This window comes from Balaenoptera acutorostrata, chromosome 1, assembly GCF_949987535.1.
Source record: "Balaenoptera acutorostrata chromosome 1, mBalAcu1.1, whole genome shotgun sequence".
Lineage (NCBI taxonomy): Eukaryota > Metazoa > Chordata > Mammalia > Artiodactyla > Balaenopteridae > Balaenoptera > Balaenoptera acutorostrata.
The window spans coordinates 12,805,780-12,833,743 of record NC_080064.1 but is presented as its reverse complement, the minus strand read 5'-3'; the positions used below and the strand labels follow the sequence as shown (position 1 = coordinate 12,833,743).

General features: G+C 47.6%; 1 protein-coding gene across 5 annotated transcripts; it reads right to left on the bottom strand.

Moving 5' to 3' along the window:
- Window positions 1-4: 4 nt before the first annotated feature.
- Window positions 5-26,996, bottom strand: SZRD1 (SUZ RNA binding domain containing 1). Of its 5 annotated transcripts, none has more exons than XM_057527738.1 (5): window positions 26,882-26,956; window positions 18,666-18,723; window positions 6,835-6,884; window positions 4,833-5,087; window positions 5-3,199 (listed from the first exon to the last, which is right to left on the bottom strand). In XM_057527738.1, exons 2-5 carry the CDS (start codon window positions 18,666-18,668, stop codon window positions 3,097-3,099), a joined length of 411 nt encoding a protein of 136 aa, XP_057383721.1. In that variant the 5' UTR covers window positions 18,669-18,723; window positions 26,882-26,956; the 3' UTR covers window positions 5-3,096. The 5 variants fall into 5 exon arrangements, with proteins under 5 accessions (XP_057383721.1, XP_057383729.1, XP_057383709.1 ...); XM_057527746.1 differs by having other exon boundaries at window positions 4,833-5,084; window positions 26,882-26,897; XM_057527726.1 differs by lacking the exon at window positions 18,666-18,723 and having other exon boundaries at window positions 26,882-26,996.
- Window positions 26,997-27,964: the final 968 nt, after the last annotated feature.

Below are 27,964 nucleotides of genomic sequence, written 5' to 3'. Positions count from 1 at the left end.
AAGGTTCTGACAAGTTTAAAACATGTATTTAAAATACAATTTATAAAATGCTTAATCTGCCGACTCAGGAGCCCGCGGTGCGGGGTGGGGTAGGGTGGGCAGCTACCCGCTAGACCAGCAGAGCAGGACTGCAGGGGTGCGGCCCTCCCTCCCATGCCCTTCTGTTCAGATACCCAAGGGGCCCATATGCACCCCTGGGATCACATGGCCGAAAACAGGACCCCAGAGGTTTCCAGAGTCTCTGCCTACCAGGGAGGCTGGGGCAGCCCTGCCGGCCCATCCCTGAGCAGAGCACCCCCAGATGGGGCAGAGCAGGGTATGGCTGGGCTCGACAGGGCGGGGTGAGGCAGTGGGCTCTGGAAGGGGCTGATGGTAGCAGATAGGGTGTTGCCTCCTGCCTGCAGGTGGGGAGCACCCTGATTGAGTGGGCGGAGAAGGGTTGGTCACCAGGCCCAGACCCCCAGCTCCTTTGGTTATAGGCTGACATCAGAGTAGTGGCTCATGGGAAGCGGTTAGCTGGAAGGTCTGAGGCCTGGCTCACAGAGTCAGGGAGGAGCTGGGGGAAGGGGACAGTACCATGAAGGCAGATAAAGGGGCAGCAGCCTCAGGTTTCTGCCCCTCAACTCCCCTGGGGTTTTCCAAGCCAAAGCCTGCAGCTTACTTTTAAAAACTTTAAAAAAAAAAAAAAAAAAAAGCACTTAAGGAAAGTTACAGACAACTACCCCCCCCACAAAAAAAACCCAAAACACCCACAAACACACACACAAAATCCAAACCGTTCTCTCATCTCCCCTCCCACCTCCCCCCAACACAATAGTTTCCTGTTTTCATTTCTTTCTCTTTAAAATTTTGCCTGTCACATCTCCATCTGGGAAGCCAGGACATGACCGCTGATGGGTGGTGGCAGGCACACAGCGGGCAGAGCCCCATCTTTGGCCGGAGGGAGGTGGGAGCATCAGTCCCCACTACATCCTCGATCCACAGACACCCATCAGCCAGCCTCCCCTTGGATCCCACTAGAGGAGTGGAGCAAGAACAGGTGGTCCCGACGGCTGAGCAATCAGCACTCTGGCCTTCCCACCTAGCCCACCTCTGTACCTTCTCCAGCTGAAAAGGAGAGTCTCATCTTGGGCCAGAAACCACTATTACATGAGGGACGGACACTATCCGTTTAGAATGCGGAAACTTGGTCAGGGCAGTGGAACTGTAAAGACAGCAGCAACCTTCTCCCTTGCCCACTCCTAGAGGTCATTTCCCCTCAGAACAGCATGTGGGCACCATTCAACGTTCTGCGGGTTCTTACTGACTGAAGCTTTGTTCCAGCTCTGCTCACGGACAATATCCTGGCTTCACACAGTTATAAGCCTGTGCTATGGACTAATTACTGACTTAACCGACAGCTGACCTTTCCTCCTAATGGGAAGATGTAGTGGGCCAAGGCTTGCTGGGCCCGGCTGACATCCCCACAGGGCAAGGCTGAGAGCCAGCAAACCAAAGGCGGAGTGAGCCTGCAAGACCTAGCTTGCCACCTTGGCCACCGCGAGCTGCCCTAATCACAAATGTCACACCAACCACTCCAAAACTCATCTGCTGAGCAAGGAGGCCGTCTGGCTGGCTGAGGGACATAAGGCGAAGTGCAACGGAAGAGATCGGAAAGCCTGAGAGGGGCCAGATTGTACACACACAGCTGCTCTGGGCTGGGCCCCCTAAGCCTCTTCCACCTCAAAGAGCCAACGCAAATCTCCAGGCTCCAAAGACAGAGGGGAAACTGCCTTCATTCCAGGCCCTTGCTCTGGAAAAAGGGGTCGAGGGTAACCTAGGCCTATGGGGAACCAGTCTGTCATTACCAATCTTTACAATGCACAGCTTGTCTTTCCCCAAATGTTATTCAGAATGGTCTGCTCCCAAGGCAGTGATTTCACAAGGGAAATGTACCGGGTAGAGTTACTGAGCTGATGCCATCAACAGAGATGGCGCTCCACAGACCCTTGAGAGTTCTAAGCCTTGCTGGAGTGGGAAGACCCACCTACCTTCTGACCACACTCGGCAGGAGGCTCAGAGTCCTGGAGTCAGACTCTCTCCTGGCTTTCCTTGTGCTGACAGCAAAATACTGAGCAAGGCTCGCAGCCTCACTCCTAAAGCCTGGGAGTGCAGCCTCACTCCCTGCCCTCTTCTAGAAGTAGTAAGCCCAGCTGGTAGGGAACAACCCTGAGGGGTTTTGGAAGGGAAAGTCTGTTCACTTTCCCTATCTCCCAAAATACTAAAGGTGAGGGGTTGGCACCCTCCCCAGGCTCTCTGAGCCTATAGAGCTAGCCCAGTCTCCAGGTAGGGCCCAGATGCTCTGGGACTTAGCTGGGGGGAGGGAGGTATAGGCATGGGGTGCTCATCTGTCCTGGGCTGCAGAGCCCTGCCCCTTTTCTCGGCGGCAGTAGGAATACAGAAGCTAAGCTCACCAAAATCCTATTGGTTAATGTTTCTAGTGGATTGCCCAGAAACATTTTTAAGTAGACTACCAAACTACCCTTTCTCAATTAAAAATTCATTAAACTGCTAAAACCCCTCCCATGTACTTTTTTTTGCAAATCAAATATTTGTATAAACAAACAAAAATAGGAAGGAAAGAAAAAAAAAAAAGGATATTTTCAAAATGGAACTTGCTTTTAAGTGATGAAGACATGCACTTGAGGGTGGGTGGATGGGAGTTCTCATTTGTGGTTTGAAATCCCAAATTAATGAGCATGATAAACTGTTATTGCTGGCACTGGCTTCACCCCAAGCGGCCAAGTGGCACTGTCTGACTCTACTCTGAGTCCTTGGTGGGTCCCCCCAACCCTCCTCTAACCCCCACCCTTTCCCTTTCCCTTGACTTGGGACAGCCCTTGTAGACGTGCCAATCACAGTGGGAAGGGGGGGGAAGGGAGGTCACAGTGCATGGGGTTCAAGGTCACAGTGGGCGGAGCAAAGGGGATCACAGTGCAAGTAAGTCAGGTCGTTCCCTCTGCTCAAGTCCAGCTGTCTGCCACGGCAGTGCGACCCGCAGCGGACGACCCAGGAGGTGGTGACGGCGGTGGCGGCGGCATCCTTCCCTGCCCGCGTTTATCTGCGCTGTTTGAAGCCTTGTGACCCATCAGGACCCAAAGGCTGTCTGATCACATTGTTAGGCTGCCTGCTGTCTTCGGGTTGGGAGATCCTGGTTGGCCTGAAGGGAAGAAGATCAGAGTGAGGCCTGAAAAAGGGTATAAAGGAGGCCCGCAAATCTTAAAATCAACCAATTCTGCACCTGTGGCAGAAGTCACAGTGGCTATTAGCCAACTCTGGCTCTCTGAGCCTGCTTCTTTGGCAAGCAGACTCAGTGCAGCTCCAAGCTGGGAAGCCCCTGAGAGCAGGTGGGGTGGACGGTCCATGTTCACCTCTAGTGCCTGCAGCACTCTTCCCCACAGGCTGGTTCGCCATCATTCACCCGGAGGCAGAGGAAGTGCTCAAGGGCCCATCCTGCACAGAGGCAGTGACCGTGGATAGCATATCTTCCACAGAACTCCATGGCACAGACTCCCCAGAGGTCGGGCCAAGGTAAAGACCTCTAACCAAGAGCTCATCAGAGTGACCTGGCACCCGCCACTGCTGCTCTCCTGCTTCTCTCCAAATCATGGGATTAATGGTTGACTCATATTACTATGGAAAACTAAAAGAAAATGGACTTTTTCTACTTTGCCAAACGAAGGCTTACAGGAGAGATAACAGAAGTCCATCAAAATAATGAAGGCGTAGAAATAAGGTACAGATTAGCACTTTAAGTCCCAGAATATACCGAGGCTGAGAATCCTCCAAGGAGGATTCTCAAAGTTAGAAAGAGGCTGTTTCAACAAATACTGCTTTACCAGGAGGTGACAAACTTACATAATACAACCTCTAGGACTGCAAAGATAAAAAATGCCAGGAATAAAAAAGAATTTAGAAAATTCACAGAAACATCACAGTGGGCCACTGTAAGACCCAAAAGATAACATCCAGAACCCACTTATTTAATTGCACAAGAAATGGACGAGGCAGGTACGATCATTATCCCATTTTTCAGACTAGGCTACAAGGGCACAGAGGGGTTAAGTAGGTCTAAGTTAAGCAGAAGTTAAGTGGCAGAGAGGGACTTTCCCTCTGTGGCGCAGTGGTTAAGAATCCACCTGTCAATGCAGGGGACACAGGTTCAAGCCCTGGTCTGGGAAGATCCCACATGCCACGGAGCAACTAAGCCTGTGCACCACAACTACTGAGCCTGCGCTCTAGAGCCCTCGAGCCACAACTACTGAGCCCGCGTGCCACAACTACTGAAGCCCACATGCCTAGAGTCTGTGCTCCGCAACAAAGAGAAGCCGCTGAAATGAGAAGCCCGCACACTGCAATTAAGAGTGGCCCCCACTCACCACAACTAGAGAAAGCCCGCACGCGGCAACGGAGACCCAACGCAACCAATAAATGAATAAATAAATAAATAAATTTATATTAAAAAAAAAAAAGAAGTTAAGTGGCAGAGATGGGCTCAAACTGGCTGATTTTGACTCAAAGTCCATGCCTTTACCCTGTATGCCACACTGCCCCCTGGTGCCTGTAGAGGCAGCATGCCAGCAAAGTTTTCAGAGCAGTCCCCGAGCCAGTGCAGACAACAAACCAGCCCTACCAGCCGGGGTGGGCAGCTGCAGCCACGATGGTTCCAGCCCTGATTCTGCCTGCTTCTCACTACTCTGCAGGCAGCCAGGCCACTCTCCTCCTCCTCCTCAAGGTGGCCTGGTGGAGTGGTCAGGTCTGGCTGGCAGGTCACCCCTGCCAGCTACACTCACCGGTCGAGGATGGGTTTCTCTTGCTCCTCCTCGGGGCTGGCGCTGCCCAGGATCCGCTTCCGGGCCTCCGCGTACTCTGCCTCCCGCTGCGCTAGGGACTTGACGGGAAGGGCTGGCCTGCTGGTGGAGTTGGGGCTGCTGACCACACCGTTGCTGGTGGGCCTCTTGAGGATGCGAATCTGTGGAGGGGGCCCCGTGGGAAGGCTATCGTCCTGAATCACAATGGGCACTTTGGGAGGAGATTTGGATTTCCTGCTGACAAAGAGCAAACACAGCTTCACAAGTCCTACCCTTGACTACAGAGTCCCCATCCATGTCCCACACCCACCCCTCACCACTTTTCTCTCCCTCCCCCTCCGAATTCTATTCGTTATTCTCTGGCCTCTGACCAGACATCAAAATTCTCACTCTTCAAGAAGGGTTTCTCAAAAGAGCAACCTTGCCTATTAAGCTCACGCAGCCCACAGGTCTGCTCCTCAGACCGAACCCCAGGCAAGGGGGGCAGGAACACCACCTCATTCTGGGACTTCTATCCCCGTGTTCGTCAAAGTCACATCAACCACTGTCGGGCCCCTGTGGCAAAACACTTCTTGTCCAGAATCCAATGGCCTCAGTTAAAACCCCAGCTTCCCTACACAGACCCGCGTGTAACAGGCCGGTGCGGTGGGAGCCCCTTAGCTTGGGGATCAGCAATGTGTTCACTCCCAGTCAAGGTCCCACAACATGCGCTCAGACCGAACACTCAAAGGAGCCAGCTCCGCCGTCCCTGCCTGGCATCAAGACAGGATTTACCAAACTGCCTCAGCCTCTGGTGAGTGTCCTGTGCCTCCCAGAGACAAGCTACTCCAGACACTGGATGGTCTCTTCAGAAGAGCTTCTGAGCAGAGACCCCTCCCTCACCAGGGCTCTCCGGTCTGCTGGACGCGGCGGGGCTGGGGTCAAGGACGACCCTGGAAACAGTGCTTGGCAGTGCTCAAAGGAAAAGCACTGTCCAAGGCTGGTAGATGTGCACATCGGGCAATGTGCCCACAAGGGGAGGAGGAAAACGACACAGGAAGGGAAAGAAACAAAAGCCACAGGAGAACAAGGGATCCAGGCAGGAACGGCCACCCCTCAACAGCCACAAAGACCCTCCCCAGAGCAGTCAACTAGCTTCTCTTCAAAACCAAACAGCGCTCAGGGGCCTGTTTTCAGAGCCGTGGTTGTCAGGAGGAGTAGGTACTGGAGGGCTGCTGCCACGGGAGCTGGAACAGGTCTTGGGTGGGACAGGACAGCATGGCCAGGGGGCTGCAACCAGGCGCTAGTGTGGTTGCTGAGATAAGCAGACACATAAGGAGCCAGCACTCGGATCACAGAGGCAGGGAGCCAGGAAAGTCAGCGGACGGGCAGGGCACCCCCAGTTCCCTGGGGACGGCTGTGCAGCCCATCAGGCAAGTCCAGAGAGGCCCTCCCCTCCTCCTCCTCCCTGCCGCCTGTCCCTGCGGGAAGCTGACAGGTTACCAGGGCAAAGACAGACTGCTGAAGTCAACTTTCACCTGCTTCGGAAACCCACTTCCTCTGCTGCCTGGGTGGGGGAAAAAAGCTATCCTTAAAGGTCTTGAAGAATTCCCAAGAATCTTTTCTTCCAGGATACCCTCGTAATGCCCCAAGCCACCAAGTCACGGAGGGCCCAGGGAAATCTTCTGTCCAACCTCCTCGTGTCACAGAGAGAGAAAGTGATGTCCAAAAAGGGAAACAACTTGCTCCAAACCTCAGAGTCAGGCCTCAAGCCCAAGCCTTCTGACTTGTCACCCCCCACCTCACACAGGGTGCCCACTAAGGCAGGAGGCAGGTGCAACACTCCAGCCTCACTGCCAAAGCCGCAGCCACCGTGTCCCTAAGGGAAGGGTTCGCTGCCCAGGAGCCTGACCTGCCGGTATCTAACAGCCAGCTGGAGAACACCACTGACTGCCCAGCTCTCACGGCAGAGAGCATGAGCCCTCAGACCAGACAGCAGCCTTACCTCTCCTTTTGTGTGATCTTCAGTTTTTTTTCCAACCGTCTGTCTATTTCCTAGAGGAAAAAAATGTATATAAAAAGTGGAAAAAAATCTCTCTCAAATAAAAACTTACGTCTTTATTTTCAGAGCTAAGGGCAGTGTCCTTTCTGACCAGGGACATTACTGTGTCCTTTGAAGTAAGGGATGCAGCCCTCCCTTTATGAGACTCTGGGATTTGGGGCCCTGACTCCCTGCAGGTTCATCTCCCTCCATCCCCGTGGCTGCGGTGAGAGTTCTAGACCTCATCATTCAGCTGGGTTCTTTGCATGGCCTCCAACTAGTCTCCTGGTCACCAATCAGTCCTTCACAGAGCCACCTGTATCAACTTTCCAAACATTAAGTCTGACTGTGTCACTTCCCCACTTAAAACACTTCAACTGTTTGCCGGATCCAGTCCAAGCTCCTAAGCATGCCTCGCCCACACAGTCCCTGTTCCTGTGCTACACCACAGCAAAACCGAACTGTGGCAACCCCCAGAACCCAGTGTGCTGATCCGCCTGCCTGCAATCTCCGCCCCCTTGCAAACTCCCATTTATCCTGCAAAACCCAGCTTGAATGTCCACCTCTTCTTTCTGAAGTCTTCTTTGATCCCATACAGTTAATCACCTGCTCCTCAGACATAAGCTCTCCCTTTTACATTCCTTCATGATCATATGTGTCACATATTTTATGATCTATTTTTCTTACTCGTATGGACTTGAACTCTGTGAGTAGCACCTAGCAAAAGGCCTAGAACAAAACAGAAGGCTAACATCTGTGGAAGTGAATGGAAGTCAGAGTCCTCAGGCCCTCAGCACCAGGAACTCCTCCACAGCCTCGTGTACGAGCCTCCAAGCACGGGACAGGGAAGCTGTGCACAGAGCACAGCCCAAACCTCCAGGCTCCTTGGCTGTCCCACTGCTTTTTCTTAAAAAACGTTCCACCAACCAGCAAGGGCAAGACCACCCAGCTACTGGATTATGCAAAATTATGTATTTCTCTGGAGAGTGGATCTATAACAGTGGTTCTCAACCAGGAGTGACTTTGCCCATCAGTACGTGTGGCAATGTCTGGAGACATTTTTAGTTGTCATTACTGGAGGGGAGCTGCTACTGGCACCTAGTGGGTTGAGTCCAGGGATGCCACTAAAATCCTACAATGCACAGAATAGCCCCACAGCAAAGAATTATCTAGCCCCAAATGTCAACAGTGACAAGGCTGAGAAACCCTGACTTATAAGATGGATGGGATTTTCAAAGGAGTCTGTTACTTGCAAAATGTTAAGAATGACTACCTTAGTAAAAAGTTTTTGAAATTTGCTGAGTTCCATCTCAGAGCCCAGCGTGTAGCTAGTTTTCACAAATGCTCTGTATTTCCTGTGCAGTTCAAGCTGGTTAACCATATTATTCAAATCTTCTACATTCTTACTGATTGGTTTGACCTATGGACTACAGAAAGAATCAAGAATTATTCCTTCTAATACATTAAAGTTTATCATTGTGAAGTCATTTTCTTTGCCTTAAACTCTATTATTTCACATTAATAAAGCTATGCCAGTTTTTTTTTTTTTTTGGTTAGTATCCCCTGGAATATGTTTTCCTCTCTTACTTCTTGTCTCTCCATGTCCTTATTTTTGTTTCCTGTAAGCAAGATGAAGCTAGCCTAACCATATGAAGCTGAATTTAAATCGAGTCTGACACTGACACTCATTATGATTGATGCTGAGTTGTGTTTAAAATTTTTTGTTTTTATGAAAGACCCAAAGTATATTTAGGCAAGCACAACAAACTGTATTCTGAGGGCACCATCAACTCTAGGGAGGGGGTAGGAAGCCACAAGAACAAAAACCTCTCACTCAAGCATGGAACACAAGTTGGCACCCAATGGCTGTTTAATGACTGAATAGAAATGGTGCACGGAGGGTAAGAGAATGACCTAGATGTTTTCTGTGAACAGACAGACATGCACTCAAAGAGAATCTATGCCCACAGCACAGTCAGTAATGTAATTCTTCTGAATTTTTGTATTAATAACAGTGTTACTGCCTGAGGAAATACTATGTTTCACATTAGTCTAATGCCCACTACCTTTTACCGGCTTTTCACAAATAACTTGCAGTTTTAAAATTCCACACTATCATTTTGCTCCAATCTGAAGATGAGACTTCCTATTCAAGTTTCTCCATCATAAGTGCAAGGTTTCACGTCTGTGGGATTTAGGTGTCTTCAAACAGGGTCAAAATCAAATGCTTCCACAGGCGGGCAAGGAACCAAACTCCATATGCAGGGAGCACAGTGAGGAGGTGAGGGGGCTATGAGGTACCAAAGAACACTCATTCCCCCTACAGACAGGCAGCCAAGCCCTGGATGACAGGGCCAGAGCTGCTATTTTAGGAGATTTTTATAGGAAAACTCTAAATTTTTAAACGTCATTACATGAACTCTGGCTTTCATATCTCCGTAAGGGCCAAATAAGACATAAGAGGCAAATGGGCCTAATACGTTAGCTGATTTTTTAAAACACTGTGGAAAAATACACATTACAGTGGCTGAATTTGAGAGGTCCCATCCGGGTTTCCTCTCAGGAAGGCAAACCGCTTCCTTCTTTCTCTAGGGTCTTAGGGAAGACAGGGAATCTGCCCAAGCCTAGCAAATACAGCTTGGGTGGAAAGACGCCCTTCAAGAGGGCATATGGACTATAATGCTTAATGGCTGTCAATACACTCCCAAACACTCATTTTCTGGCATACCAACCGTGTTTGATAAACAAAGTAGCTTGTATCCCTCTCTGGCAGATGAGGGCAAGTTGCTCAGGGAAGTTAAGGAACTTAGCCAAGGTCACAAGGTAGTACATCATGGAGGCAGCCCTAGAACTACGGCCTCTGGAGGCCCTGTCTCGTGCTGCCACACCCCCACGAGTGCTCAAACCCTTGGAAATGCTGCTAAAGCCATTAGATATTGATCCCCTCTTCCATATAGCCCCTGAATCCTACACTGCTCCCTGGCACTCCAATAACTAATACTCCCATGAATCTCCATCGCGTCAGACAGGATGGTTTATCAGAGTTGAGGAATTCTTCCATCAGATGAGAAGACAAGATATAAACCCAACAGCTCTCTGGCGGAGCGCGGATCCTGGCCATCTCCAGATGGCCAGCTGTACACCAGCACGCTCAGAGCCGTCCAAGCAGGAGAGGGCTGCTCTGCCAGCAGCTGGAGAGGGCACTGCATCTCACTATGGAGTCTGTCCAGGTATCATGAGTCAGTCCATTCTCTCCTTGGACAAGGCTTTGCAATCAATCTGCTCTCAGACTCATGCTCTGAAGAGCTGGACCAAGTGGAAACTTTCCTACAGGGTGCACTACAAGGAGAATGCTTGTCTCCTCCAGAGATGCAATAGCCCAAAGGAATTAAACAGGCCTCAGAATGTGTGAGGAAGCATCTAGGTGTGGGCCCCAACGAAGAGTCTAGTTATCTAAGGGCACCTTCTCTTTTTAAAAGGATGCACAGAGGCCCGGCCCAAGGTCAAGGCTCCTGTGTTAGAGGACCAAGGACTTCTGTGTTAGTGAAAGAAACCCATAAGCTCATCACTTCATAACTCAGCTCTGAGTGAGGAAGTGTCACCGGGGCACAAGGCAAGTTTTAGGGCATAAGCAATCAGAGGGGAGGTGCTAAGAAAGTTTGATTTCCTATGGCTTCTCCTTCCAGAAAAGTTCTTTATTTTTTGTCAAGTAGCAGTGAAGAGACTCCAGAAGATGATGTTCTCTGCTAAGTGGGGTGGCCTCCTCTCTTTGGGTCAAAATCCTAAACAAAAGATCTCTTGTTACCAAGCACAGGTATCACTTCTCCTGTGGAACTACCCCTCTACAAAAATGAGGTACATGCTTCTTGGTCTGAGAGAACAAGCGAAACCATAAAGAAAGCAAGCATGGGGGCAGGAGGTCATGAAGAGCCACAGTGGGGAGCAAGGTGGTTCTGGATGGGCTGGTCCTCATGGGAGGCAGAGGGGAGGCCACAGCCACAGCCACAGCCACCGGGTGAGCGACACAAGACATCAACATCTGCAAATTCAGCTCACCCAGGGAAGCAGCACAGCTTCACTGGCTGCCGAGGCCCTTAGTCTTGTAATGGTTATGCTCACGTGAACCTCCAACAGACAGCTGGGAATGGAAGCATGGGAGGGGAGGAGACGCCTCAAACAGCCTAAGCCGTGACCCAGCCACAACCTTCAAAAGGAGCAGAGGCAACAAAGAGGACCAGGATGTATGTGCAAGGGCAGGCAGACTACAGTGAGAGCCTCACTCCTGTAACACTAAGAGGCGGATGAGAAAGGAAAAAAGAAAAGTGAGAAGGTAAGAGGTGAGGAAAAAAAAGCAGAAGAGAGAAACAGGTTATTCTGGGCCTTGGTGCAAAGTACAGCAAGTACAGCACCATTACAGCTTACTGTCTCAAAAAACAGACTTTATCAGCTCACCTAGGGATGGTGAAGCTGATTCATACTAGCCACACTCGCAGGAGAGAGTGAACAAACCCAAATCCTGATCTGTTACACTGGGGGGCGGGGGGAGGTGTCTTGTCCTTTCCGGAGCCTGACCTCCTGCTACCAGCTCCCCAGGGCCCCCACCGCACCGTGTCCTGCTCCACCACACCATCCCTCTCTCTGATAACCCAGATCCTCTGGTCACCAATGCAGCCAACACAACTCCAAAGAATCCAAGTAATCTTGTATTGAATGGAGGTCTAAGACATCTTGGCTCTGAGTTAGGAAATAACATCTTTTTATCAGCAACAGTTACTATTTAAGTGACTTTTCCGGGACAGTTTGTCTCTCTTTGTCAGTTTCCATTTCAGAGGAGGATCTTTTCTGATTTTCCTCTCAGATTCAAGGAATAATGACTGGTCTTGGGCTCCCTGTGAACCACTATGCCCCACAGGCTCATCTGGTCTCGTCCAGCTGTCCCAAATTGGGGAGCATGTATCTACAAGCAGACCACTGGGGGGATCTGAAGAGATAGGAGTCCTGAAAGTACAAGTGTTTCTCTCAGAACCAGAGCCTGACAGGTCCTGATGAAAAGCAAAGAGAAGACGCTGTCAAGGAGTAGATGGTGAGACCACCTTCCAAGTACGTTCTGGCTCCCGAACTCCAACCATAGCAGGAAGTGCCCAAGCGGGGCCTAATCTCTTTTAAGTTTGGGGCAGGATATCAGCGCCCATTCCCCTGGCTAAAAGACTGCCTGTGTCAGGGCCTCCTGGAGAGCAGTCTCCCCAGAAAGGCACCGGTGTCTCCATACCACACACAAGGATGGAATTCTGGCTCCTTCCATGAGGACCTCAATTTCATTCAGGAATAAAGCAAAAAGAATTCATGGGGACAACCAGCAAAATCTGGTCTAAAACCGGATAAAAAGGTCTCTGTAACTTTTAAAGTGCACCACTGGTCATTTCAAGTCCAGATGTGCAATCCATAGAGACTTTTCCAAACAACCTTCATATCGACTTGTGTAACTCTGTGCTTCATCCCTGCCTTGTTTCTCTACATCAGTGGCATGGCAGTGACACTGTCCTGCCCCAGTGGGGCTGGCCGTCTCCAATGCTTCTGCTTATTCTACCTCCCCCGACTAACAACAGGGAGGAAAGCACCCAAAGTCATACCACCCCAGGTTTGATTTTACAGTGATGCTTCAGGATCACTGTCAAGTTCAAAAAATCAACTCAACTCCTGAGCAAACATGATCGGGTAATTCAGAAAAAGCAAAAGGCAGAAATCAGAAGTTGAGAGACAAAGAAGACCTGTGAGGGCACAGCTAGGCCATCAGCTGCCTTTTTAATACAGATGCAGGTTAGTCTGTTTGAAGGTTCCATTTCCCACAAAACATTCCTCCTTCCTCTGTTACTCCCAAAGCAAGGAAAACATTCCACTTTAATTACGTGGGCCACTGTAGGGCACAGGATATAGTTCTAAAGCTCCCTCCCTACCTAAGGAAGTCTACGCTTTGTTAATGTATCTCAAGGCCATTTTCCTTTTGCTTTACTGTGATAAAAAAAGCTGGAGACGAGCATTTATGGAAAACCTACTATAAAGTAGGAGATGTGCTAGAAGCTGGAAACCCAGAGATGAGTAAGGCAATCCCCGCTGATGAGGAGAGCCTAGCCAGGTGGGAGAAGACAGATAAACCACAGTTGCCATGTTGGTTGTATCAACAGTGTTTTGAAAAGAGAAATGAAGGGGGGACGAGCCTGCCATGAGAAGTCAGGGAAAGCTGCAGAAACTTAAAGGACTAGAGTTTTAAGGAGAAGAGAAGGGGCATAAAAAAGTTGGGGAGAAAGAATGAAAACATGAATACAGGGAAAGAAAAAAGGAACCCCAAATAAGATACTTCTTAAATGGAGATATTCAAATCTAGACAGGTATTTGATAATGGATCCATCTCTCTTTTAAAAAATCTAGGTTTGGAAAACCATCTGAGATTACTTTAGCTGCAGTCAGCAATGGTTCTTATTATTTGGGGACTTCCCTGGTGGCACAGTGGTTAAGAACCCACCTGCCAATGTAGGGTACATGGGTTCAAGCCCTGGTCCAGGAAGATCCCACATGCTGCGGAGCAACTAAGTCCATGAGCCACAACTACTGAGCCTGTGCTGTAGAGCCCTCAAGCCACAACTACTGAGCCCACGTGCCACAACTACTGAAGCCCGTGTGCCTAGAGCCTGTGCTCCGCAACAAGAGAAGCCACTGCAATGAGAAGCCCGTGCACCGCAACGAAGAATAGCCCCCGCTCGCCACAACTAGAGAAAGCCCACGTGCAGCAACGAAGACCCAAAGCAGCCAAAAAAAAAAAAAAAAAACCCAGAAAAACAAAAAAACAAAACATATTTGGTATCAACACTACTCAAAAAGCTACTGCATAAAATTAGTTGTAACTCCTAGGGCCAGCAAGATATGAACTGGAAGAACTTAGGCACACCAGAAAACCACAAAGGGCTTTGGGGTGGTACACTGTAAAGACCAAACAATTCATATTTGCTCATAAGGAACAACCAGTTCCTGCTTTCTTTTCCAAGTTCGCTACAGCTTTCTGGACCTCTCTGCGCCTGCCCAGGAAGAGGGAATCCTTTGGGCACACTCTCTTCTGCACTAGATCCAGCTATACCACTCAGTGCAGTGGTGACCGCCACGTGTGGCTGGTAAGCACTTGACATGTGGCCAATCCAAACTGAGACGTGCTTTAAGTGCCAAATACACAGCAGACTTCCCAGACTTAGTACAAAAAAAAGAGTGTAAAATAGCTCATTAATATATTTTCAATATTTATATGTTGACATGATACTACTTTGTATATTGGATTAAATTAAAAATATTAAAATTAACCTCACTTCTTTCTTTATACTTTTCAAATGTGGCTTCTAGAAAATTTTACATTACCTATGTGGCTTGCATGATACTTCTGTTGGACATCACTGCTTTAGATCTAACCTTAGAGTAAGATGTGCCTCTGCTGTACATTTCATCTGTCGGCAACTATTGACTGAGTGCCTTAAGGACCCAAGAGGCATGGTGTGTATTTATGTGCAAGACCTACTTTGGTGGATCCTATTTGTCATGTTGGCATAACAGCAACTAGCACTCATCCAGCGCCCAATGTTTGGCTCAGGCCCTGCTCTGGGTAACATTCACCACCTCACTTCAATCCAGCTCTCTAAGCCCCACTGTCCCACTGAAACTGTTCTTGTCGAAGTTGCCAAAGACATGCAGTCATTGGCCAAAATCACTGGTAAATTCCAAATCTTCACCCAACCTCTCAGCAGCATTCAGCACTGCTCAATGCTCCTTCCTTAAAGCATTTTTTTTAAAAATTGAAGTAAGCTTGCTTGCTTATTTATTTATTTATTTATTTATTTATGGCTGCGTTGGGTCTTCGTCGCTGCACGCGGGTTTTCTCTGGTTGCGGCGAGAGGGGGCTACTCTTCGTTGCAGTGCGCGGGCTTCTCATTGCAGTGGCTTCTCTTGTTGTGGAGCATGGGCTCTAGTCACACGGGCTTCAGTAGTTGCAGCACGTGGACTCACTAGTTGTGGCTCACGGGCTCTAGAGCCAATCGTTGTGGCACACGGGCTTAGTTGCTCTGCGGCATGTGGGATCTTCCCGGACCAGGGCTCAAACCCGTTTCCCCTGCATTGGCAGGCGGATTCTTAACCACTGTGCCACCAGGGAAGTCCATTAATTGAAGTAAGCTTTTATATATAGAATGCATAAAGCATTTTCTTTATTCAGCCTCCAGACACTACTCTCCTGGTAGTTCCCTCTCACGTTCCATATTTGATTTCTCCTATAACAAGATAGGTTCCTTTTCCTCTCCTGATCCCTTGAGGTTGGAGAGTTTGCCCTTCTGTATCCAAGCTGGCTTATTAACTGATCTCATCTAGTTCCACAGCTTTAAAACCACTGATACACAACTGTCAACTTGACATTCCCACTTGGATTTCAAAAGGTACCTCAACCTTTTGTGTCCAAAACCCAACTCTTGATTTTACCCAATCACCCAAACCTGCTCCTCCCACAGTCCCTTTACCCACCCCGTTTCAGCAATTCCAGTCTTCTAGGGATCAGGCCAAAGACTCTGCACTCATCTCGATGCCTCCTTCACACCCATATCAGCAAATCTCGTTGGTTCTACTTTCAAAATGTACCCTGAATTTTCTCAACACTTCTGCTTCTGTGACCACCCTGGTCCAAATTACCAACAGCCCCTGAATGGTCATTTGTAATAGTATCCTAATTAGTCTCTGTGCTTCCATTCTTGCCCCTGCAGTTTATTTTACACACAGCAGCCAAAACTACCTTTTTAAAAACAAGTTAACTTCTGTTTAACACCCTCACATGGCTTCCTATTTCAAGGCAATCTCCACCATGGCCTCCTAGTCTCTACTGGATCTGGCTCCCTGCTACCTCTGACCTCATCTCTTGCCACTTTCTCTTTCACCCATTCCTACTAGATAAAACAGGCACAATTTAGCCTTAGAGCCTTTGCACTTGCGTTCCCTCTGCCTGCAATGTACTTCTGCAGCTTCTACATGGCTTGCTCTCTCAGCCTATCTTTATTTGAGAGGCCTTCTCTGACCGTTTTTAAGAAAAGATACTCCTGGGGAATTCCCTGGTGGTCCAGTGGTTAGGACTCCACGCTTTCACTGCCGAGGGTCCGGTTTCAATCCCTGGTTTGGGAACTAAGATCCCGCAAGCCGCACAGCGCAGCCAAATTAAAAAAAATTTTTTTAAATAAATAAATAATAAAAAACAAAAAAGGTACTCCTGCCAGTCACTTTCTATGCTCCTTTGTTTTATTTTTCTTCATTGTGTGTGTGTATAAAATATTATTTACTATTTATTGTCCATCTTTCTGCACTAGAAAGTAAGCTTTATGAGAGTAGAAACTTCATTCACTGCAGTTGTCCGGGGTGCCTAAAACAGTACCCAACACATAAATCAAGGAACAATCCTATGAAACAAGATTTTAGCGATATATCCCCATTTTACAAATGATTTACAAACCAATTCAGAGGCGGTTATGTAACCTGACCATGGTTCCACAGCTACTATGGGGTGGAGCCAGAATATGAACTGGGTCTATCTGGATCCAAAGGCAGTGACACTCTCCATGTTTCAAATAAAATCTAAGGCTGCCTTAAGTACTTCACAGTAGTGGTGGTGGGAGCGCACTCTCCAAACACTTGCCACAGGTATGTGTAAGGAAGGCACCAGGTCCTTCCTTCACCACCCTAATCCTCACCACAACTCAAGCGATGTACAGCACCCCTGCTGCACGCTCAGAGGTTAACTGACTTGCCTAAGGTTACTCAACTAGTAAGTGAGCGAACTGAACCCTAAACCTCAAGAGGAGGAAGCAAAAAGGTTCAGGAGTGTGGCTGGTGTGTGGCCGCAGGAACTAAGAAGCAGAATAAAGACTGACAGGGATCACCAACCTGCCTGCCTGCGCACCCCAAGCCAGGTGAGTGCAAGCCCACAGTGCCTGAGGAAGGACTACAGCAGAGCTCAATTCCAAAGTCCAGATCTTAAATCTAAGAAGTGCCCCAAAGGAACAAATTTCCAGAACAGGCCTAGCAATTTATACTTATTTATTTATTTATTTATTTATTTATGGCTGTGCTGGGTCTTCGTTTCTGTGCGAGGGCTCTCTCCAGTTGCAGCAAGCGGGGGCCACTCTTCATCGCAGTGCGCGGGCCTCTCACTGTCGCGGCCTCTCTTGTTGCGGAGCACAGGCTCCAGACGCGCAGGCTCAGTAACTGTGGCTCACGGGCCCAGCTGCTCCGCGGCATGTGGGATCCTCCCAGACCAGGGCTCGAACCCGTGTCCCCTGCACTGGCAGGCAGATTCTCAACCACTGCTCCACCAGGGAAGCCCCAGGCCTAGCAATTTAGATGTATCCCTCAGAAACTCTGTAACTTGCCATCTTGAGACAATGTATTATTCTGCTTCCAGTGCCTCTTCAGAGGGTCTCCATGGGGGAGGGAATCCACACAGTCCCTTACCTTAAAGGAGTGGAACAGGCAGGGGTGGGAGTAGCGGTGGTGAGCCCAACCCCTGGAATAAAACAGGAAGCAGAGTCTAATGGGGGTCCCCTTTCTCCATGTTTATTATTGCTTTCTCCTTTCCCTTTTCATACAACACTAAGCAATACAACTCTTAGAGTAAACAATATACATATTAGTCCTCTGGGGCACCAAGAAAGGGACCCCTCAGCCAGTCCTGTTGCACCCTAATGGGACAGAGGCCACACTGTCAATGGCTGGAGAGCAGCCCTCACACTCAGAGCAACAACACGCTCTGCTCCAGCATTGTCTTTGAATGATGCTTTATTTACTCAATGCTTTATTTAACTCTCATCACCAGGCAAGGCAGATTTTATTAATCTAATTTTACAAATGAGAAAAACGAAGCTGAAAGGTAGTGATGAAATAAAAATTATTTTAAGACAAAACAGGAAAAATTTAAACACAAAAGATTCCTCTGCCCATTTGGGCCTCCTCCCTCCCCTTCTAGTGTGCATTGTGCACCTGTATTATGCATTAACCACACATTCCCAACTGCAGAAATACCTGCTCAACCGTAAAGATCCACTTTTCTTCTGGTGTGGGCTACGCCCCTCCTTAGTAGATAACATTCCTTTCTCAATCCTGTAAGGAGTCAGAATGACCTACCACTTGCCTTGTACATGCAGACACCTTCGGTGAACTTTATGTACAATGCCAATATATCAGTTTCCTTAAACACAGTGATTGGTGCAGAACAGACTGGTCGGACAACCTGGGGAGATACTGGGCTGCACCTAATGCAAGTTCTCAGCTTAAATACTTACTTATGACCTTATTAACGTTACTAGCTCTATTACTTGTATTCTACCTGTTTTACAAGATTATAATTTTTTGCACTACCAAATGTATGACTGAGCCTCCAACAAAATTAATGATGACTAGGTCACTTGAAACAACTGACCAGATATACAGTTCTGTAAGATCAATGACTGTAATAGTCTAACCCTAGATATAGGAAGAAGCAACAAGAGGGAACCATTTCCTGGACCATAACAGGCTAGTAAGTCAGGTGGTCCAGAAGCTTTTGGTTACTGTTAACAGAGCCTAGTCGAATAATAGCACATTAAGTGGCCTATCAACAAAATCCTCACCTGACCTGGGAATGAGCATTCCTAGCACCATGGGGCAAATTGGTCAGGAAATGCCTCCCAAACCTTGGTTGAAATGAAGACCGAAAGGGAAGGGATTATACAATAAAGAATGTTACCTACCATGCAGTTCTGCAAGAATCAAGCCATTAGCCACTGCAGTCACTGACCTACAATACACCTGAAAAGAATTCAGGGTGAAGATCAGGATGAGGTATTTTGTGCTCTGGGAAAACTGGCAGAAATGGCCCTCAGATATTTTCAGGAGAAAATTTTATGGACCCAGTTTCTCACATCTTCCCATACTTAGAAAGCACTAAAACCATTAACTAAGATTACCTGTTTCTCGTGAACAGCAGTAACCTTCTACCAAGATGTGTGGTTGAAGTACATGCACCCCTTCGCCAAAATCACACATCTACTGGCCTCTCCCTTTACCTCTTCAGAACTGTTCTCAGAGCTCTCTGAGAGACTGTCTCCGGGTTATAATCATCAGGTTGGCTAGAGTAAAATTTTCCATTTCTTTCTTAGACTGACTATTGATTAATTTTTTCGTTGACAGTAGGTAGTGACTTGCCCAAAACTCAGACATGGCACTTGAACCCTTAGCCTAGACTTCTGACTTCTCCTGCCATGGAGAGTGGAAGTGCATCATTGACGGGCAGAGGCAACCTATTCTTTCCTGCTACCTTTTAGAATGAAGACAGCAAGTCTCCTCTCCCAAAGGAAACATTAGGCATACAGACTGGGGGACAGAGCAAAGTCACTATTACCACCCCCCAACACCAGGTTTTATTCAAACACCCAAGGGCGCCTTCACCAAAGGCTAGTTAGAATCACACACTCAGGAGGGGCAGCAAACAATGCCTCCAGGGCCAAGTCAATCAATAAAGCAGGCAGGACAAAACACAACAGGTAACACAATATGTAGGTAGGTAATATGCGGTGGGGACTATGGAAGAGAGGAGACTGAGAGGAATCAAGACCCAAGTAAAGGCATTCAGATTCAATATTTAAAAAACAATGTGCACCCCAAAAAGTGTATAGGTCGAATACCCGAGGGCTGGCAGTGTGAAGTACAGATAAAGGGATCCTAAGATAGCAGAGCTGTTCAATCTTCTCAAGAGATCTGAGCAAAAATTAAGCAGAGATGTTCAATCTTCTCAAGAGATCTGAGCAAAAATTATTTACATTCTCTCTCTCCGCTTGGCTAGATGTTAAAAAGTTATTTCCCATTTATAATCAAGATTTCAGGGAATTCCCTGGCGGTCCAGTGGTTAGGACATCGCACTTTCACTGCCAAGGGCCCGGGTTCAATCCATGGTTCAGGAACTAAGATCCTGCAAGCTGCGTAGTAGGCCAGAAAAAAAAAAAAAAGATTACATAAAGATTTCAACCAGCATATCACTTGCAGTCACTGTTCTTAGTATTAACAGCTAACAGCAGCATTGTCCTTCTGGCTCTTGAGCACCGAGTTCAAGTTTCTCAGATACACAAAATTTATTAGCTCGTCATCCAGGTTACAGAAGCAGGAGGTCAATCCCAGGCAAAACAAATACAATACTTCAAAGGAACTAGCAACTAAGCACCCTAAAGCACTTAACTAGTTAAATATCTGCCAAGAAGCAAAGGTAGACAAACTGTCCAAAAAGATCCCTAAGTGTAGGCTCAGGATGCCAAAAGCCTCGGCTGAGACCGACCATGTGATTTCCTCTCCTGGACACTAGGAATAATAGTACCTACACTTCACTAGGTCACTGAAACAGAATGGGATAATGAACGTAAAAAGGCACTCCACTTGCCCAGTAACAAGCCCTCAAGATGCTGTCTAAGAAGCCCTTTCAGAAAGGCCAGTGGGATCTGGGAGTTCACAGGTTTACAGGCAGTATTCATTCACCACCGAGATGTGCAACTAGGTAGCAGAAACAGAACTGACAGCTGAAGGGTCGCAAATGCTTTTAATAAGCCAAGAAGGCCAGAGCATGAGGGCTGGTAATTTGGCTCTCAACGTCTATGAAGAGTAACGACAGTCCTGATCTTTCCAGACACGAGTCATAACTGTCCTGTACAATCTCATCTAAGGATCACACCCCTGAAGAATGCAACTTTTTTTTTTAATCTTTTTTTTGGCCACGCCACACGGCACGCAGGATCATAGTTCCTCGACCAGGGATCAAACCCACATCCTCTGTGTTGGAAGCATGGAGTCAACCACTGGACCGCCAGGGAAGTTCCAAAGAATGCAATTTTATCTGTACATATTTATTATTCCTTTTAGAAAGGAACGACTATTTCCTGTGTTCATTTTATAAGGAAAAGAGTTTTGCGTGTGGGGAGTGGATAACTTACTGTGAGGGACATTTTAAAATCTCTTACCCTCAGGGATAAGACTCTTTATGTACACACAGACTGATGTTAGGATTTGTTGCTAATTTCTGTGGTGGCTGGTTTTAACCTTTATCTTGCATAGAGCTGAGCTGGATGTTAAGGAGAAGGATGCTTGGCGGAGGCTAGCATAGTTTAAAAAACCCTTAGGAAGAGAAATCTCTATAACTACCACTTAAAATAAAAACCCATTTCATTCTGCATTTTGGCCACAGATAAAAGTAGCTAAACTCAATCTTCTCCTAGGAAACCGACAAGTCAGTAGTTGTCGTGACAGGAAAAAAGTTCTATTTCCATGGAAAGTGTGCAGGAAAGAACCCACTCCACCTTGTGAAGGCTAGCTAACTGATACAGCCAGAAACTGACATTAACTGTGGGAGGCCCACTACAGTGTAAAGGGGGAAACTGGAAAGAAAGGGCTGGCCCCAAGAATACTTTTGAGTCACCAGATCTAGACAACAGTGCCTTTTCTCTTGGAGGATTTTACCAAAAGCTTTAGAAAGACACACAATTCTGTCCTGTTGTAGAAGGAAAAGCAACTTTCCGAATTCCAACCCACAGCACCATGGCAGTTCTCTTGTATACTCAGAGCATGCTGGGAACAAGACCCCCATGCAGCCTCAAAGAAAAGAGCTGAGCAGTTACGAGTGAAAAGCTTTCTCCAGAGTCCCAGGGACAGACTGCTCAGCACAATCATGTCTAAACTAACTGCTTTATACAAAGTCCCTTCTGAAGACATCAGTGCCTAGAACTCAATCTTTCCAAAAGGACCAGAAATAGCTTAGAAATGGTTCCTTTGGGAATGGTACACCTAGATTTGTGCTGATACCACAAATCTTAAACGCCTTCTTTACTGTAAGGACAGACATAAGGAAATCAGCACCAGGTAGCCCCAAAATAGCTAGTATTTGCCCACTATCCACAGCCACTGTACACCTTCTGTGATGACAGCAATTACAGGTAGCACTGAAGACCCCAAAGTGAGGTGGCAGCCACACTTCAGGGAGAATGGCCTCTTCTCTAAAGAAAGATAAGCAAATCAAAGCTCTTAATTCTTAAATTAAAAACTATGTCACTACTCTGCTAAAAAAAAAAAAAAAAAAGCCTCCAAAGCTCTTTTCTGCTTTCAGGACAAAGTCCAAGCTCCCCAGAACCAAGTACAAGGAGGCTCTTCCTGATCTGGCCCCTGCATACCTCTCCGCATACCTCTCGGGCCTCATCTCTTTCCACTCAGTCCTGCCAACACCCTACCCCCTCCAGCCAGAAGGAAATACTTGTAGCTCTCCCAAAGCTACATTCTCTTCTCTCACTGCCTCCTTGCCTATGTGTGCATTTGTCCTACATTCTACCTGCCCCTCCCAAACCTACTACTGCTTAATTCAACTGGTCCTTCAAATCTTATCACCTTCTCTACAAGACTGTCTCTGATCCCAGCCACGGTACCCTGTCTGTGCCAAAGGAAGTGCTGCCTCACTTGTCTCCTCCACTGGACTGTGCTGTGCCTAGTATCTGGAATACAGCAGGTATTTCATGTTTACTGACACCTTACTAGAGACTTATATACCATGCAGTACTGCTGAAGGGCTAACGTTTTGATGACTAGCTCAATGAGGGTAGAAAGTAAACATAATTTAAATTCTTAATCCAGAAGACCAGTATCCTTTAACTTACGCAAGATGCATTTCTTTCCAATTAGCTACATGACTTGCCCTTGCGAAAAAGAATGAAACGCAACTTTTGAGATGCAAGGAAATTAGAAAGGTTGCCAACGCTTTATAATAAATACCAGTCCAATTCCATTTATGTACCATCTGTCTTCCCCTAGGACTGGGTTAGCTCATTACCAGCAAGATGGACTAGGTCATATCTTTTCTGTGTGTCTAAACAACAAGTGAATATAAAGCTTCAAACTATCAGAAATTTGAACCCGAGTCCATTAACCAGCTTTTAAGAAAGCTTTGATTTTAAACTTTTTCCCTTCTCCCTTTTCTTTTTCCTCCTCTAAATTCTACCCCATGCTTGCACAGTAATAATTAACGAGTACCAGATATCTGAAGACTGTAACCTCTGATAACATCACTGATGCACAAGTCTAAGTTTTTTTCAGAACAGGATGACCTTTGCAGGCTCCACGTCCAGGCCACCAGGTCACAGACCACCGGGCAGGAGGCACATAGACCACAGACAGCCTGGCTCCTGGAACTATGATTAAGAAATGTCACAAGGGCTTCCCTGGTGGCGCAGTGGTTGAGAATCTGCCTGCTAATGCAGGGGACACGGGTTCGAGCCCTGGTCTGGGAAGATCAAACATGCCGCGGAGCAACTGGGCCCGTGAGCTACAACTGCTGAGCCTGCGCGTCTGGAGCCTGTGCCCCGCAACGGGAGGGGCTGCGATAGTGAGAGGCCCGAGCACCGCGATGAAGAGTGGCCCAAGCTTGCCGCAACTAGAGAAAGCCCTCGCACGAAACGAAGACCCAACACAGCTATAAATAAATAAATAAATAAATAAATAAATAAATAAAGTAGCTATAAAGTAGTTCTTGTGTAACTGATTGGAAAATAATCTTTAAAAAAAAAAATGTCACAAGAGCATGATTAACCACCAGCTTCCCCTCTCTTTCCCCTTTAAAAACTCCTAACTAGGGAATTCCCTGGCGGTCCAGTGGTTAGGGTGGTTAGGGCTCCATGCTCTCAAGCTGAGAGCCCGGGTTCAATCCCTGGTCAGGGAACTAAGATCCCACAAGCCGTGCGGCTCAGCCAAAAACCCCCCAAAAACAAAAAACCAACAAAAACAGAAACAAAACAAAACAAAAAACCAACTCTTAACTAAAAGACCAAGTTGGAGTGGATCTGAGACTTATCTCCCACTTCCTTGCTTGGCACCTTGCAATAAAATCCTTACTCTGCTGCAAACACCTTACTTTGCTGTGCCCTGGGCACCTGAGCCCTTTTCGCCTTTTCAACTTGAGCAAACTGCTGATCTGATTTCGGGGGGAGTGAGGATTACAAAATACTGTATGCTATTTGTCCCTTGAGATGTGCTTAAGACAAGGACACAATTTAGAGTTTGAATCAACATTAACTCAATTCTACATTTTCATTTCTCCCAAAGGCAGCATATTTCTAAAGAAGCATTTCCTCAATGGAATGTAAGTTACATTTTTTGAATTGTCCTTTTTTTGAGGATGTAACTCCTTGGGAGAACAGGTAAAGGGACAATTTTATATCAGATAAGTGTTCACCATATTAACTAAAAGCAAAAAGCAGTGTATTTACAGAATATCTGAGGTGTTTCTCAAAGTCAGTCTTCCCCTGAAGGACACAATAGAACTTGATATTGAGTGTTCTGAAAATACAAAGGAAACAATGACCTCACATGTACTGACAAATAAGAAAAAAATTCTAGCATGATGGCAAAATTCTTTTGTGGTGTTGGAGGACAGGGATCACCAAAAGCCTCTACTTTCAAGGATTAGAACTGCCTCTAAATTATATAAAGTTTAAATGCTCACTTTTAGAATTAGTCAACCCCATTTGCTAGTCTTGCCATCCCGGTGTTTCATTTTTTTGCAAGGGGTTGTGTATGTGTAATTTAACACTCATTACCATATATCAGCTGAGAGACAGGGTAACCTGAAGCTAAGACTTTTACATATGCAACCGGGGTACATCTGAAAGACGCTGTATAGTTGGTTTCCCAGTGATACAGACACTATGCTTCATCCCCTCCTTCTAAAGTGCACATTTACAAGACCCTTTGTGAAATTTGCAAAGGGAATCAAATTCAAGAGAACCTTCAAATATAAGCCCAAAACAAACATGAAAAATGAAAGTTAATGCCCAACTCCCAGATTTTCCATAGGTCCCCAGGTGGGAGACAGCAAAATGCTAGAGAAAGAATCCAGCTTTGGAGTCAGGTCAAATCCCAGCTTCCCAATTACTATCTGTGTGCCCTTGAGCAAGAGAGGTTACTCCCTAAGCCTCAGTTTCCTTATTTACTAAAGGAAGGTAATACCTCTACGGGTTATTTCAATTAAATAAAAGCTATATAAGGGAACTTGCATTTTGGCAGTACTGCTCATGATGTCAATGAAACAAGGTTTGGGTTCTATTTCTGTACCTGGCACTTATAAAGGGTTTTAGTAAAGTACAGTACAAACAATACTGGACGAGCACCAGAATGATCTAAGTTAAATCTTACATCTCTGGTGTTTATTCAGCTATAAAATGCAGGAGTGGGCTAGCTGATCTCTAAGCAGCTTAACAGTTCTGAAAAACTAAAGCAATCCTCAATTTCTGAACCCTACCTTCATTTTTGTTTATTTTCTTATTCCTTAACATGAGAAACTCATGTCCCTTTGAAACATGTGAAGAAAAAAAAAGAAAAGACAAGATTCTCAAGAAACTTATCATTTGAGTCATATTCAAACTGTAGGCCAAGCTTTTTTGCAGGAAGCAGCATGAGGGGTTCTGAATGATTCACTCACATTCGTGGTAGGCAATAAACGCCCCTACCGGAGATTGTAAATTCTCTGGCACAAAGTCACTGCTAAGCACGCTGTCTAGCACAGAGCAGACACTCCAAAATGTCTGTTGAATAAATAAATACCTAGCTGACACCTGTTGCTCCCTATAAAATCTTCCGATTGCTCTCCTTACTCAAGTCAAAATCCAAGAAAGATGGTCGGCACATAAGAGCTGTACCGAATACCTTCTGAACGAATTAATTCTTCAAATCCTCAATTATGCTAAGTGGGAAACAAAGACCTTGAGAGAGGCGCGGAACCACCACCGGGAAAAACTTCAACGCCAAAGTTTCAACATCAAGGAAATGTTAAGGGAGAGGATCCGTTTCTCGGCCTCTTCAAGCGTTGACAAGCACCCTTAAAGGCGCTTGGGGGAAAAAAAACCCAGGTCCTGTTGTTCTACCCCGGTACACTCGGCTCTCCACGCCCTACTTCCGACACAAACCTTCACGGTGGATGTCACTCGAGCCAGCACTGAACAGACACGAACACGGGGGAGGACAAAAAGACATCTCCCCACCTTCACAAGGGTCATCATAGAACCACATACTCTGAAAAGACCAAATCAAACACGAACCTAATGGAACTGGCTACTCGGCTTAGGAAAAACTAATTTCCTAAAGCTTGTGGAGGTAAACAAAACTCCAAAAAGCAAAGTCGAACGGTCCATTTTCCCCCTCCTCTCCCAGGAATGCGGCTACTTTACATATCGCACCCCTCCCCCCTCGACCCCGGCGATCACACTTCAAGACCCTTCCCCGGTGCTCAGATCGTTGGGTGGGCCTCGGGGAGAAAGGCTGCCCGCTGGGCTTTCGGTCGTTACGGCGGGGTCCCCGGGAGACGAGCCTGCCGCGGGCTCTCAGAGTAAAATTGAAAGAGGAAAAAAACCCCAGACTCGCCCACCGTGGCGTATGGCGCAAAGCAGTGGGGGATTTTAGCAGAGTTGAGGGGTCCAGAAATGACTCAATTTCCTCCTCCTGCTCTTCTGCAGAGCCGGGCTTGACGCCCCAGGTCCGCGCACCCCCTCCCCACATGGTGTGTCGCTCCTCTTCAAAGCACATGAACTTTAAAATGGTGCTTTGGGCGGGGGGAGGGCCAACTGGGAAAGGATCAAAGGAGCCTGGGGCGGGTTAGCGGGCGCCTGGAAAACAGGCCCTGGGGGGCGGGTGTGGCGCCCCGGGCGACGCGCACGTCGCTAAGGGGGTGGTGGGTGGAAGGAGGCGCACCGGGCAAAGCTTGAGGGAGAAATGGAACGCGGCCCCTTTAAGAGGCCTTCACGGCGCTCAGGGGCCGGGGGCCTCTCCTTCGCCCCCGGCCCGGCGTGCGGGGCCCTTCCTCGGGGAGAACCATCCCCAGACCCGCTCCCCGGAGGCTTCCCTCACGCCAGGTCCCGCCCGGCCCAGCCCCGGGGCGGCGGCTCCTCCTTACCCCGCTGTCTGCCGCCTCCTCCCAGCTCTCAGCGACCTCCTCATCTTCCATCTTACTCGCCGCTTTCCCTCCTCCCCCCACCCCCTCTCCGCGCCTGCGCCCTGAGGCGCGTCTCCGTCGCGGGCGCCAGCACGCAAGGCTTTGCTCAATGAACCCCGCCCCCTGCCAAGCCCGGAAGAGGCTCCAGTCCAAGGCCCAAGAGCATCCAGGAAGCCATCTTGGGAGAGGGCAGAGAAATCAGAAAGTTGCCATTTTTCTTAAGGGCAACGTGATTTTTCTCTCTCCCCCTCCCCCGCCCTCTTTCTCTCTCTCTCTCAGTGGGAGTCCCTCCCTGGAACCATCTTTTCTAAGGGCAAACAATTACTTTTTTTTAAGTCGTAGTTTTCATAAACTGCAGATTATGCTTTTTCAAAACTCTGAAAACATTTTTATACCTCAACAAAGTGGAACAGGAGATAAGACATTGACCAGCTTAAAATGGTTTTGACTCCTTAAATAGGTTATTGATTAATCAAATCTTGAGGGGTTTTATAGAGACATTACTGCGCATGTGCAAGGCCGGAACCCACGTTTCCAGGATGATCCCGGAACCAAGAATCTTCAGTCTGGGGAACTCAAACAATAGAAATGTTGCCGTCGGACCCCTTAACCAGCTGAAGCAATAAGTCCTTCAGTAAGGAAAATCCGGCTTCCATCTGCCATAGTACCTTGTTTACCATATATGGACTGCTTTGAAAACAAGCCAATCAGCTTGTGCCAAGTTTGAAATTTCCCTAACCCCTTAAATTTTGCCCCAAACCCTGGCTGGGGGAGACAGATTTGAGCCCTGCCTCCTGTCTCCTTGCCGGTCGACCTTGCAATAAAGCTTTTTCTTTTCTCAAAAGCTGGTGCCATAGTATTGGCTTCTATGCGCGCCAGGCAGTGAGCCCTTGCTCGGTGAGAATTCCTGGCGATCGCAAACGAACTAAGGTCCTGTGATCGCCTGGCTGAGGCATTGTAGCCCCCGGCTGGGTGTAGGCCCTCGTCACCGACCCTGAGTGGCCACCTAGACCCGATTTGTCTAGAGGCTCGGCTGTTGGGTGC